This window comes from Athene cunicularia (assembly GCF_003259725.1).
Source record: "Athene cunicularia isolate RWA chromosome 3 unlocalized genomic scaffold, athCun1 chr3_part1, whole genome shotgun sequence".
In the NCBI taxonomy this organism is placed as follows: domain Eukaryota; kingdom Metazoa; phylum Chordata; class Aves; order Strigiformes; family Strigidae; genus Athene; species Athene cunicularia.
In genome coordinates, this window is record NW_020799097.1 from 50,342,012 (window position 1) to 50,357,098 (window position 15,087).

The 15,087-nt window shown below is 36.5% G+C and overlaps 1 protein-coding gene across 1 annotated transcript in view; it reads left to right on the forward strand.

Annotated features, from left to right (window-relative positions):
* FIG4 (FIG4 phosphoinositide 5-phosphatase) overlaps positions 1 to 15,087 on the forward strand; it is a gene marked incomplete at its 5' end in the record, with an annotated part of 65,578 nt that overhangs the window by 3,833 nt on the left and 46,658 nt on the right. Inside the window, 7 exons of the mRNA XM_026844192.1 lie at positions 3,917 to 4,073; positions 5,369 to 5,419; positions 7,453 to 7,601; positions 10,140 to 10,268; positions 11,829 to 11,929; positions 12,353 to 12,515; positions 13,140 to 13,237. Coding sequence (XP_026699993.1) covers positions 3,917 to 4,073; positions 5,369 to 5,419; positions 7,453 to 7,601; positions 10,140 to 10,268; positions 11,829 to 11,929; positions 12,353 to 12,515; positions 13,140 to 13,237 — 848 coding nt within the window. The remainder of the gene's footprint in view (positions 1 to 3,916; positions 4,074 to 5,368; positions 5,420 to 7,452; positions 7,602 to 10,139; positions 10,269 to 11,828; positions 11,930 to 12,352; positions 12,516 to 13,139; positions 13,238 to 15,087) is intronic.

Consider the following 15,087-nt stretch of genomic DNA (forward strand, 5'->3'; position numbering starts at 1 on the left):
GCACAGCTTCACTCCCACCTCTGCCTTCCCCCTGCCCTGAGCAGCACAGGGGGGTGGGAAATGGGGGGTCGTGACCAGCTCATAACAGTTCCTCTCTGCTGCTCCTTCCACCTCATGCTTTCTGCTGCTTCAGCATGGACATTCTCCACAGGCTGGAGCTCCTTCAGGAATATCCCCCAGCTCCAGCATGGTCCTCCCCAGGGGCTGCAGGGAGTCTCCACTCTGGAGCATGGAGCATCTCCTCCCTCAGTGACCCTGGAGTCCGCAGGGCCGTTTCTCTCTTATTTTTCCTCACTCCTCTCTGTCTCAGTTGCCGCATAGCACTTTTTACTGTTTCTCAAATACATTATTACTGAGGCACCACCATCTTAGCCGAGGAGCTCAGCCGTGCCCCGGGGTGGGTTGATGCTGGCTGTGTCCAGCATGGAGCAGCCCCAGCCTCTCCTCACAGAGGCTGCCCTGCAGCCCCCCAGCACCTGGGCACCTGCACCCAACACAGGAAGGTATTTACGTGCTAGTCACACTTTCTGTCAGACTAGAGAAACACACTGGGTTGCCAGATGAGAAACCTCCATGTGAACACTGACTTTGGATCAGGCACACTATTATCTCTCTGCTTTATGCTTAACTGGGCAGCGCAATGGTAGCTGCCACCTGCCATCAAACCTCCACCCTCCTTCACAACAGGCATGAAGTTATGCAAGAAAAAGCCTCTTCCTCAAATTTTTATGGTAGTTTTAATATGTACTGAACTTGACTGTAGATCAGAAATCTTCAAGGCATAAGCAAGATACTCAATGGGGTTAAAAAGTATAGGTTCAGCCCTTTTTCTCTACTACACCAAAGAAGGGGAGAAAAATAGTCACACCAAGATGTAAGGTACAGCAAAAACTATGTTCTTTCTGTAGAACCTAGAACAATTCAGGGAGTATCTATCTTTCATAGAAACTGACAGAATGACATGAAGAAAGGAAGAGATTGATAAGGGGCAAAGAGAGGTAGCAAAAATTCAGTTGACGTGATGTCTGCTTTCCATAGATTATTGAAACTCTTCAAAAGAAGCCCTTTCATGATGAGAAATTTTATTCACAAAGATAAGTTTCTATGGATTTTATGAAAACAATTGGCCGGTACAGGGGTGAGAGTTGTGCTGCAAGCAGTCTCTTTGTCACTAAGGAGGAGATCTAGGAAATAGCCAGACTCTAGAAGTTTGGTTGAAGATCTTGCCAAACTCAACTGATTGTAGGATACAAATCACATAGAACTTGGCCTCCTGAATGCCAGAGCTCACAGAATGCTGTTTTTAAAAAAAACCCAAAAGTTTACATTCTTTATTAGGTTTTATTTCTTCATCACACACTATTCAGAAAGATTACTTAATTTTCTTTTTAGTTAACTTTTTGCAGTGACATATTTAAATATTTTTTTTTTTCATGTTTGACCATGACTGGCTACTGTCAACTGAATTTTTAAATGCTGATCAGCTGTCCATAATCCTAGAGAACTGCTTCAAGGATTTAATAGCTTCTGACTTCATCTGAAAGTCCCTACTTCTTCTTGTCAGATACTGAAGTCAATATATTGATGGGTAATGTCTCTGGCAGCCCCCAAGAATACTCTGTGCTTTATTTGCATCAATATACATTTGAACATCTAAATCCAAAGCTGCAGAGGAGGTAGAGGAGGCAATTACTTCTAAAGCATTTTGTATAACAACTAAAACATAAGAAATTATTATTAATAGCACTCCAATCTAAAGTGGCAGATTAAGCAAGCTTTCTTCTACATTCTTGCTGCTCATTAAGCATTTTGGAATTTACCAATGGATCCACTTTTCAGAAATTATTCAGATGAGGTTTATGTTCCTTATTCATTTAAGAACATTAATAATATGTGTAGACCTAAAGAAGCTTCTAACAGTCTTGCTGCTTTGGCTTTTTTTGCACAAGCCATCAGTTCTCACTATTTAAATATGTGATAATATATTCGTTTGGAAAGTGATTGTATTCAGTGAAAATTTCACATCCTAATTGTATGTTTGTTTATATGTACAGGAGAGTTTCCATTCTGTACCTGGACAAATGTATTGGTTATATGGTGTACTATTTCTAGATAATTTTTTTAGAAATAACATGCTCTCTTAGTGATCTTCAGATTGCCTTGCACTTATAAATTGTATGCTTTAGACATCTTCCATCTTGATCCTATCTAATCATATCAGTATGAACATGTAATTTGAGAGAATGGAACTGATTTTTTATATCTGCCCCCTGCTCAGGTTGGGACAACAGGGCTATTTTTTGTAGAATTGGAAAGGACAGTTTTGTCTGTTCCCTGGTTATTTTATTAACCAGGGACAGTGCATTCAGTGCACTCAGAATGGGGATGCTGATAGGCTAAGTTCTGGTTCGCTGTATACTTTTTAAAAGCAGAAATCACTTTTAAATGGAGGGAACCAGGCCAAGGGCAAAGGCTGGGTTCCTTATCAGACTTTAGTATAACATTTGGTGAAATTCAGAGGAGAGAGGCTGTTCACATAAGTGATTTTGGTACCTGGAGATCACAGGAAGAACTCTGACTGCTATTTAACAACTGAAATTCAATAGTCTGGCTGCTTCAAATGGAAGACTTCATTTCTTATTGTCAGCAGGGTCTTCTGTCCTTGTGCAGGTGAGAGCAGTTTTCCAAGGGGGGTTAATAAGGCGGAAGAAGAGACTGCAGTTCATTCGATCACCTTGCAGCCTCCAGCAGTGACACGAGGAAAATGTGTGCTTTGCTCGCCCTTCTTTAATTTATAGTGCAAAGCTAAAAGAACTCAATATAAATACAAGTGAAAATGTGAATTGTGAGGAGTTGCCCCACTCCCCCGTTTAATATATTTGTTGATAGTGCAGCAGTGACTGAGTTTCAGGCTTTTTTACTGTAGCAACCTATTAAAGGAGCTACCTCCAAGAACTAATTCATGTGATTTATTAGTTATTAAAATTTAGTACTGCTGTATCACTGCCTATACTGTATTAGAAACAAATTTGGGCTTAGGAGTGGTTGTATATTTCTATTTTTAATTCAAATATATAAATTTGTATTGTATTTAAAGGTTTGATATGCTTTTTTCTAATGATATGTAATAGAGACATCCAAAGAAGAAACTCAGTGAAGAAGCAAGGCTATGCCTGGTATTGTTAGGGAATGATTTGTGCTTAGTGGAGGCTTCAGAAATCTTTTATAGGCAATAAAGCCAGACACTGCCTATTCTACCTCCTTAGCCCTCTGGACTGCAGCAGGGTCAAGTGTTGGTATTCGAGAGAAGAAATAGAAAGAAAGGATTAACTCTGATGCTCTGAATGGCCTATTTGGGGGAGGTGCTGCTGTAGACAGGGGTTTGAATTCTCTGCTGTTAAGGAGAGAGCGAGCACGAAGGTGTTGTAGCACCCTCAACTCCTTTTGCTGTTCTGTGCCCCTGCTCAGTAGAGAATACATAAACCTGAACAGAAGATTGGATATTGGGATCCCTCCTTGCCCTATAAAATGAACCTTTTGGTATCTGGAGTAGTTAGCATAGGCCTTGCTTTAAACAATGAGAGTCCTATAAGAAGAAAATACAAGTATCTCAAGTAGACAGCAATTTATTCTGAATTTTCAGTGTCTTAACTCTGCTATCTAATATTAAAAATGTGCACAGTGGAAGGGGAAAAAAAATAAAACTGTACTTCATTGATTAACTTACTGGGAGTGAGGTGTAAGACTCTGTCTATGTGTATGTATATTTTTTGTATGTATATGCACATTATACATATAATGTTAAGAACAAACAAATTCTATGAAGTCTTGAAACAATTCTGATTGTTTTTCTAAATACGTTTGATAAAATCAATGCAGACATCCGACTAATAGCATTTTAATGATGTTTTAACAGGTTTTGTCAGGTTTTTAGAAGGCTACTACATTGTGTTAATAACAAAAAGAAGAAAAATGGCAGATATTGGAGGTCATGCAATATATAAAATAGAAGATACAAATATGATCTACATTCCAAATGACTCTGTAAGAGTCAGTCATCCTGATGAAGCCAGGTAGTTACGGTGATAAACAGTGTGTACTTTTTGAATGTTTTCTAAGCAATGGTGAACCACAACCTGAAATTTTGATCATGGATTTCCTTCTGTTAGTATGTAATTCAAGCCATTTTATCTTAGTTGATAAATTAGTGTGGAAGAATGGAGGATGGGCCACAAGTTCTGGGGCCTCTATCCTAAAGCCTGTTAAGAGTCTTTCAGAGCTTTTTGTCAACATCTCCATGTCACTGACATGTCAAAGCTACATCCTAGCAAATGTGCACCAGAAAGTATCCAGTATAAACGTTGTTCTTACAAGGGCAAAGTGATGCTAATACAGGTTTATATTGTTTGGGGTATTATTCTTTTGTTAGTAACTCTAGCATCATGTTAATCTCGTATGAAGAGATCTTTTTGCGCCCTTCAAAAAGTGCTGAATATGTTACATGATTCTGTGTAGTCAGAATCTTGTGAATGTAGGTGTTTTAAAAGGTGGTTAACAGATCCACTGGTAAGTTTAGCTTCATTTTTCTTTCTGTGACTTTTCTTTGAAGAAAGAAATTTGAGTCTTCGATCAGCAGGGAACCTTGTATGAAATGTACAACTACATCCTGGTGTTGTTTTTATCAGGATGGGATAAGGTCTGTGAAATACCAGGCAAATGATATATACAGACTGCTTTTCAGTCTGTGTCAAGTGTGAATAGTCAAAAAGTGATGGATTGTGATATCAGGTAATATGTCAAGCCAATGATAACTATTAAAAAAGTTTCCACTTTAAGGTATGACTGATTGAAAACCTCAGTCTTCTCTCTTAGAATGCAGCAGACTGTATTCTCTAACCTAGGTTAGCAATGATGTTAGCAATTTTATTGTTTATAGACAGCGTTATGGTTTCTTCTGAGAATATGATGGGTTGAAGTAAATATTTTAGTTGTTAATTTTTTTGAGAATAACTGTGAAAATCTTTCATTCTTGTATTGTAAGGAGTTTGCTTGTGTAAGTCCTAGATAATTTGACCCACATATATGGAAAATAGGACTACAACTTCATGTACAACTGCATAAAGAAACAGAGTATGTACATGAGTAGACACTGGATTAAAAAAAAAAAAAGGCTATTTGATTTATTTAATCCAGATGCTGACATTCTAGTGGAATTACCTGTCAAATCAATTACAGTAAGATAGGAAGGGAACATATGGCAGGAGTCAATAGTTATATGTAGTTCAATTTCTGAGATCCTCTAAATGACTTACTGGGGTCTGTCTGGTTAAACTAATAATTTTCCCTTTAACTTGAATTATTTTGCTAGGTATCTGAGAATCTTTCAAAATGTGGACCTTTCTAGCAACTTCTATTTTAGGTAGGTAATAGTTACTAATTCCTTTAAAAAAAATTGTATGCTTACACTTGCCATAAGATTCTGCTTTTGGATTTTGATATCTGAGGTCTTTAGGGTGGTATTCTGGGGAAGTAGGATGCATGATCACACTGCTTGTCCATTTTAATCTGTGTCTTGTGAACCTGCTTTCTCCTTCAACAAATTGTTTAGGAATGTAGTCTCCATGACTCCACTACAAAACTATAGAACTATTAGTGGCATGGTAGAAGGTAGACACTGAAATTATTGTTTCCACTGACCTTTCAGCTTTGCCAGATTAGTCAGTTCTCTCTTTGGAAAAGTATTATATTTCAGAGGGTTTGCTTGTCCTGTCAGTTATTCTTTCTTGATTTCATTTTCCAGAAATAAAGCTTTGTCTTGATTCTGAAACAAAGATAGAGAAATAGGTCCTCATCTAAGATATACCCTTTGTAGGGTACATCTTTCATAGGGCCTTCTAGACATGGCCATTATGAAGTGTACCGTTTCCTAAATGCCATACCTAAGACAAGTTTATGTGTCCCAGCTACTGTTATACATGAGATTTCTGGGACAGCAGAAAAATGGGAGAAATGTGATAAACCTGGCAGTAGTAGTTAGAAGACTTTAAGACTTAAACTAGACAAAACCACCCTCTTGCATGTACCAAAAGTTGTATGAGTCCAGGAGATACTATGTCTTGGAAAATAAAGGCTTTTTGTTGCAACTGTGTTTGTGAAGACAAAGCATTCCAAAGCTTCTTGTCTGCTTTGTTGTTTCGCATGGGAAGGCATCTTCACAGTATAAAACCTGAGTTTTCCCTCCATACTTTGTCTCCCAGGCCTAACATTATACACATAATACAACTTTTTTTTTTTCCTCTCCTACTTGGAGATACGATGAATGTACACTGTTTCTGTGGTCATGTGTACAGGGGAAAGGAGAATGTTCTTATACTACTCTCCAATAAATAAATTTATTGGCTTAATTTAAATTGTTCTTGGCTGAAATCATAGCATATTTTTCTGAATGGTTTTCATATAAATCCTGAACAGAATTAGAATTTAGTTATAAGAAGACATGTGGTCTAAGCGGATAATAGTGTAATAGCCTGAGCAAGTCTTTTACTAAGATACTTTAAAGGTTCTATTATATACAAACTGGGCATGTAACAGGCTGCTTTTTATTTTTCCTTCCTAACAGATAAGCATGTCAGGTCATTAGTATGAAAGTGTGGTGAATACATGTGTTAGACTTTATCATTAGTGATAAATCTAAATGTCCAGTGTTTAAATAACTTTTTTAGATCATTAATGAATATCTGGAACTTACAGGAGGGTCAGTAATCACTGATGCTGTCTTAGGCTAAAATGGAAATTTGTGTGTATTTCTGATTCAAGTGTTCTGTAAATTTGGTTTCTCCTTGGGGAAATGAATCCTAGTGGCTTATAAAACTTAGCAATTAGTGTAGAGTGTTGTCAGTATAAAAGACATGAGATGCAGAATTTGTTATTGTAATGGAACTAATAAAAAAAGCCCCTTTTGTTTATTCAGCATCCACTGTCTTAAGATGCATCTGTGCTGCAGTCACAATTTGAGGACAGGTACAGTTTATGTGGACTGCATTTTTAGCTATTTTGAGTTCAGGTAGTACTTAAATCTCAGAAAAATGAGATTGTCTGTGTATATGGATATTTCTGGTGGAATAGGTATTTTTGATATTCAGGACTGCTTCTTGAGACATAGTGAATTAAGTTTGATATGCTTTGTTCAAAAGGCATGTTTAGTTTTCAGTTATAAGAAGAATATAAATACAGTTTCAGCTATTACACTATAAAAATTTTCTATCTAAAGCTTCTTTTGGAAATAATTTGTGTCATTGTTATTGTATAATCAGAATCTGTGTATCTTGTTTAAAAGTCTTTTTTTAATGGGTAAAATAGTACTGTGTTAAATATCAGTATAGATAGAGAGTGAGGGCTTTCAGAAAAGTCCTGTGCATCTACAATTATTAATACATGTAAACTGTCTATCAGTTACAGCTATGATCTGTCTCACTCCCTTCAGTATAATCTTACTGTCCTGAGAATGCCACTTGAGACATTAAAAACTGAAACAACCCAGACCCGACAAGAGAGTTTTGATATATTTGAAGATGAAGGACTTTCAATGCAGGGTGGAAGTGGTAAGCAAATACGCCTAATTAAACTGAAGTTGTTGGTCATGAGTACATTTAGAATATGTTCAACTTAAGTTTCCTTTGAGAAACCTTCATGTCTCCTGTATTGATCAGTAGTTCCATAAGTCATGAGTTAATTAAAGATTACGTAAATTGACAGTTACAGCCATTTGAATTTAAACAGTGCAGTTTCTAGAGGTGATTAGTCATTGTTTTGTTAATTTACATTGCAACTCAGGGAGGTAATTGAGCATGCTGACATTTTTCAGAAATTGATTATTCAACTCACTTGTAATACTCCCAATAGGAATGACTTAGAGAGTGGGAAGCAATAACTGATTAAATACTAATAAATCTTTTTTGTTTCATGTTGGAAAATATTGTAGACAGAGGAATTGTATGAACTTGATGTAGTATGCACTATCAGGAACTCTACCAAAAAAATATTGATTTCAGTTGAAAAATACAGCCTTCACATTGGTTTTAACATATTAGTGAGAGTGTAAGGTGACCAGCCAGACTGGGTAAGTTTTTTCTCCCTTTTGCTACACACGTACACACGTACACACACACACATACACGTTTACCCTGAAATTCTTAATATTGGATTCTGTTGAAGTTGATGATAGTTTTTATGTTTTATTGCTCTGTAACTTCTGCTAATTATCTGAATGCTTGTCAAAAAATTACATTTCAATTTTTCACTTTCTGGTATATGTGACACCACTTTTTTCCTTGTTTAATCATGAAATACCAGAAATAACAGTGCTACCTTTGGTTCATAATGAATATATTGTTGTAAAAGTGGTCTCAAACAGCTGTAGAGATTCAACTAGCCTTTTTAGGTAGGTAGGTAGTAGAACACCATGCCTTTTAAATACATCACTGATAAGCAAAACAACAGGATATAGGAAGTCTGCTCCTATTTTGCTTAACACTGTAAACTTGATATGGAAGCCAGCTTAGATGCAACACCTGGATCTGTGCCTGTGCTGATTATATAGAGCCTCAACAACCTCTCTTCATTACCACCCTTACTTGTAGTCTGTAGGATGAGTAACTTCAGTTGCACAGAAAATACAATACACAGAGAAATATGATATGAAAATCCTCTGTTCTATAGTAACTTTAATTCTTTGAGATAGTGTGAATTGCATGAGTCATCTTTCATCTCTTCTAACTCAAAATGAATCTTCTGAGGCATTGAAGAAAGAACTTATTAGTCCTGCTTTCTGTGCCTCGAAGGGGGACTCTGAAGGCCTGACAAGCACATAGTTAAAATACAGAAATACCTGAAACAACCCCTGAAAATTTAAGTAACGTATCTGTTGATATGATAGAATATGTGTAAGAAATGTCATTCAAGAACAAACTCTCACAAAAGTAATGCTGCTAGAAATGAGAAAGAGGACAATTTTCTGACCAAACACTTGTGGCCAGGTTCTGCTGAATGTATACATCCCTTCACCAAAATAGTTGCCTCAGTTTTCCCTGAACTTATGGTAAGTTGGGTGACTAGGTAGTAGCAGTTTGTTCAACAGCTGCATTTTCACCTTCAGTCTGTTAGGTGAATGCATCCATTTGCCCCAGCAGAACATTTGGCTGCTAGGACTGACATACAAACTGATACACTATAACTCATTATGCCAAAAACTTCATTTGAAAAAACTACACAAAAAATGTAGGTAATAAACTTTTGGTCCTACTCCTCAAGATTTAAACTCATTCAATTCCCTTCACCACCTTTTAGTGCCATTTTTCATCTTTGTACTGATTTTTGAAATAGAAAAAGACTCAGGTTCCAGATGTATCAGAAATTGAATTTTAATTTGCATATCTACAATAGCTGCATTTCTTGGTGTTAGTGCAAATTAGGGAAACCACGCTAAATTATTTGAGAAGGGGGTTGATGTGCTTTCTGTAAAGGGGGCCAGGGCTATGCATGATCTTCCAGAGCTGACTCAGAATTGAAAAGCTTATGAAGTCCTCCTATGAAAGTATTTTTGCCTTAACTGGAACACACATCTCAGTTTATTTCCCTTATTATCAAATCCTCTGCTGCTACAATACAGAGATCTCTCTTCAGTACTGGAAGTACCAGAAACTTCTGTATGAAGTCACTCAAATACTACAGTGACTGGCAACCGCAGAAAAACTGTAAATCCTCATAAATCACAGAATCATCATAGAATGGTTTGGACTGGAAAGGACCTTAAAGATCACCTAGTTCCAACCCCCTGCCACGGGCAGGGACACCTTCCACAAGACCAGGTTGCTCAAAGCCCCGTCCAACCTGGCCTTGAACACTGCCAGGGAGGGGGCAGCCACCACTTCTCTGGGCAACCTGTTCCAAATGCTGAACTTCAGCATATGCCTGAAGTCATTTTTGTTTGGCAGACTTCAAGGATGTGAGTAAATGGTATGTTGCGTTTTAATCAAAGGAATATCAAAATAAAGCGCTAGTGACCTGGATTTTAAAACAGTTCAATGCAGGTGAGCTTGTTTCTCAATTGTTAATGCATTGTCATTGTAACAACTTCCTAGGTGTATTTGGGATTTGCAGTAAGCCTTATGAAAAGTATGTGTGGAATGGCAAGCTTCTGGATGCAGTAAAAAATACTGTTCATCGTGACTGGCTGCTGTATATTATTCATGGATTCTGTGGGCAATCAAGTATCCTTTTCCAGTAGTAACAAATGTTGGTTTATCAATATTTTTATTTTTAAAGAAGTTAGAACATGTGAAATACATTGAATTATTTCTTTCTCATGTAAATACTTTTCAATTTTAGAATTGAATTTATATTTAGAATTTTGGTTGGCTTTTATTTTTGTTACTTTTCTGTCATTTATGCTAAAGAAGTATGATTATGTTCTTATAGCAGAGCCCTGACACAGACAGACTGCATTCTCAGAGTTTGTAAGCATAGGGTTTAGAATTTGACAGGATTTTAAGGCTCAGCTGTATTTTTTTCACAGATATTTGAGGAAAGGGAGGAAAGCTAAACAGAACTGAATTGCTGATATAGAAATGTTCTCTTACTAATCTTCTTAAAAACATTTTTTTAGTGACTAAGATTTGCAGAAATTCTTGTATTGTTTTCTGTTGAAGGTGATAGAACTTGAGGCCTGCTGTGTCAAGAGAGTTAAGTAAACACTAGAACATCTGAAAATCTTCTTTCCTGACTATATATTATTTAAATTGGGTAAATGGGTCTATGTACGTTGTAGTAGGAGGAGAAAAAGACCAAATGGATATCACAGTCCCAAGAAGTGCCATCTCAACATCTTAGTTGATAATTTAGTATTTAACAGAGACACTCTAATTTAGTCATTAACAGTATCATGTTAGTTTAAAAGTCTGTCAACGATATCTGGGGAAGCAAATACAATTATGAAGTTAAGGTTAGTGGTGTTTTTGCAAAACTTAGTTTTGATTTTTCATGATTGTAAGGCTGCCCATTGCCTTTGTCCTCACACAGAAAGCTAGATCTGGTTTTTTTTATACCACTATTTCATCTGTGGTCTTACTTAATCAAAGTAGTAGCTGTGGATCTGACCACCAGCATTATGCCTGCAGCTGCTTAGTGAGTGACAGTAGTCTTTGCTCTAGGTATTTGATGAACAGATGTTTTCTTCCCTCCTTCTTGTGCCTCTCTTATGCTAAGGAAGCAGTGATAGTCATGCTAGACATCTGATTCTATCTTTTTTGGTTTTAATAAAAAATGAAAAGCCTATAAGAAAGCCAGCGCTGCATCTGTAGCTGTTTGCCTCTGGCATTCAGTTGTTGATATTTAAGTAGCTGCAAATTTATCTGCTTTTCCAGACAAATAATTAGAGGGTGACTAATGTACTTGATCTGAAAAGAGAAGCTCCCAGGCTTTAATCCCAGTGTTCCAAAAGCACTATTTGTGGCCCAAGGTGAATCTTGTACCTATTGCACCTCCATTGTCACTTCATAAAACAGAAATACTTCTCTTCTGTATGTTTCGAAAAGTGGTTGATATACTGTAATGTAGATTCCCCTTTCAGAGTTCTTAAAAACTGTTGTTGGAAAGGTCAATGCTCTCTTCCAGCTGCAAAAGAGATTTGGAAGGGATACTCAGCGCTGTTAAGGAGATTTTAATAAATCAAATGTTTCAATTTCATACATCTTTTTTTAGAATTTATTTTTGCTTCCATGAAGTTAACAAAAAATTACATTTGACACGTAAACCTTAACTTCTCTTTCAAGAACTGTTAATATATGGTCGCCCTATATATGTCACTCTGATAGCCAGAAGATCAAGCAAATTTGCTGGAACACGTTTTCTGAAACGAGGAGCAAACTGTGAGGTAAATTAAATGTGATTTTAGGGGTTCCTCCCTGCCCCCCAACAATATGAAAACTTGAGCTTGACTGACTGGAGAACTGAAATGTTTTAGAGTGTTATTAGGGTTTGGCTGTGAATTATGCTATTATATAATGTTATCACAGCTATCATTAAATTTTTGAGACAATAAAGCTGTTCTTAAAATAATAAGTCTTAACCAGCAGTTCTTTGTTTTACACTTAGAGTTATTTCCCAAATAGAGTTAAAAAATAAAAATCTGATCATATACACTTAGGGACAAATGGAAATTTAACCTTCAGTGGTGTTCTCACTACTCTGATTTGGTGTCTTACAGTTTTATTGTACTCTGTAATCATCAGTTCTCTGTCATGCCGGCAGCTCTGAAGTGACATGTTTGTCATATGTGTATTTCTGTTTGTTTTAGGGAGATGTTGCTAATGAAGTAGAAACTGAACAAATACTTTATGATGCTTCAGTTATGTCATTTTCCGCGGGGAGTTATTCTTCCTACGTTCAGGTTCGAGGATCTGTCCCTCTGTACTGGTCTCAAGATATTTCAACTATGATGCCTAAGCCACCCATAACATGTATGTACAAATTATTCTTTGTGATAGATAATGCTAGTGCTGTGTCCTAAAGGAAGAACTGAGGGAATGAGATCTAAATTTGCAAAAATGAGCAAATTATCTATGCATTTGTTCTTTGGGAAGCCATAATGGAACGTAAATCAATGTTCTTTAAAATAAACATCACAGCATACAAACATTCAACCATATAAAATGGTGTATTTGATGAACTTGGATAGAAAGAAATCTCCATCTTAGACTTTACATTCAGAAATGGAATACAAAAAACTTCTGTTTGAAGATGTCTGCTTTCTTTGTGCTTATTTTGTATACAAAGTTAGCTACATTTGTCTTAGCATTGTGGATAACATTTTGAACCTATTGAAAATGGTGGGAAATGTCTAGGCTAGTTTTAATGGTGTGAGAATAATTGTTATTTGTAAGCATCTCATGAAAGTTTTGGTTAAGAAGTCACTTCCAATTTGGAAAAGGGAAGTTTGGGTTTTTTTAACAGCTTTTGCATGAAAAGAGGGGAACTATGGAATTGTATCATTACTGTCAGAGAATAAACATGTATTTTGTGAAGAGAAAGTGATTTATGTGACGCTACAGCTTGCTTAATGTGAACATACGTATTTGTTGCAGTGGACCAAGCTGATCCTTTTGCACATGTTGCTGCTCTTCACTTTGACCAAATGCTTCAGAGATTTGGCTCTCCTATTATTATTTTGAATCTTGTGAAGGTACAATACTTTGAATATGTTCTATATGTTTTCCAATTTTTAATATTATGTTCGCTTCTGTAGAGTCTCTGTAATTTTGGTTGTGTTCTAAACTAAGATTAGCTTCATAAGTCTCATCCTACATGGTGTGGTATTTAACTGTAACTGCTTCCACTACCACCCTTCAAAAAATGACATTTCCCATGTTTATAGACTTCTTACAGTAACCTTCCACTGTTGTTTTCAGATTTTTTACAAATTTTTTTACCCTTAGACGTGAGTAAGTCCAAGTAAGTTCACCACTAAATTTAACTTAACACTAAAAATACTAAAATAATATGGTTCCATGCAAAGTCAGGTTTGTAGGCTTTGTGTCACAGGTGACTGAGTTATTTGAAATATTATGCTAAAGACTTATCTTCTGTTGTTTGTTCCATATGGTAAAGTCATGGCAGAATGAGCAGGAGAGAAAACTGAAGCATCTGATGCTAGCTAATGGGCAGTGCCATCATCAGCAGGGCTGGACTAATGGGGGGAGCTTCATGATTGCTGCAGTAATTCAGTTCACTGCTGTGTGAGAGGCGGTGGTGCAAAGTCTGGATTCTGGGTGGCCCTATAATTTTGGTTATTATATCTTGCATTTGTGCTGGGAGGGTGTTGGGTGGTGTTTTTGTTTTTTCTTCTGTTCTGATTCAGACATTTCCTGCGGTGATGTGTGTTTCCACATTTGAGTTTAATATATTGATTTGTTTTGCTTGAATCATATCTTACTTCTTTTTAGTCATTAAAAAAAAGAATAATTTATCATGTTGTAGAACTGTATTCAGTAGAAAAAAGGATCTTTTATATGCAGGTAGGATCCATTCCTAGGATGATAAAATAGGGAAAATACAAAAGGAAAGCTTTTAAAACTCTTAAGTTGTAATAAATGGCAACTAGATAACCTATTTTCTCTTTGTAGAAGATTTCCTCTGTATGAGTGCTTTTAAGACTGCCCAAGAGTCTGTGGAATCAACTTAGGATAGCATTTGTTGACAAGAAAATTATTTTATCTCTTGCAGCCATAGCTTTCAAAAGCCATTGTTGTTATAGTGTGAGTCCAGGCTCACATGATCTTGACAGTGAATCATTATATGCTTTTATTCACAGGGCTTTTGATATAGGGGCTGAAAATGCATCTCTCTTCTTCTCTCTCTGTAGATGCTCAATATTAAGATGCTAAAATTCACGTTCCTTTATTACTCTGTGTACCACTTGGAAAAAATAAACCACAGATGCAAAAGGGAAGGGGGAGAAGCCCCCAAATCTGAACACCTTTTTTTGGAAGTTGCTGTTGTTTTTACACAAATAATAAGCACTTCTATCTCCAATGCTTTTGCTTTCTTAAATGTTGAAATACGTATTTGTGTCCTCCTATGTCTATTGTAGAAACTTAACTAGTAATGAATATATTAGGTTTCCTTTGGGTTTGATTATTTAGGACTGCTATTATATATTTAAAACAAGTTTTATAACAGGTTCAGCATACACTTTAGTTTGGATGAAGTTAATAGGAAAGCCATACTAATATACAAGGTGTGAAAACACATGGCATATTTGGAGAACAGCAGCATAACTCTAAATTTTTAAAATTATTGCAAAGCTGGAAGATGGGAACTGTGGTTTCCCATCTCTTGCCAGTAATGCAGAAGAATTTGCCTGGCTCCTCTTGTACCCCAGAACTGAATGGGAAACTTTCTGCCTTTTTCTTTCTTGTACCCCAGAATTGAATGGGAAACTTTCTGCCTTTTTCTTTCTCTTTTGCCTTTGTCCATTTCAACTGTATTACCACTTTAGTTTCCATGTGCTCTTCTTTGCTCTTACAGGGTTCA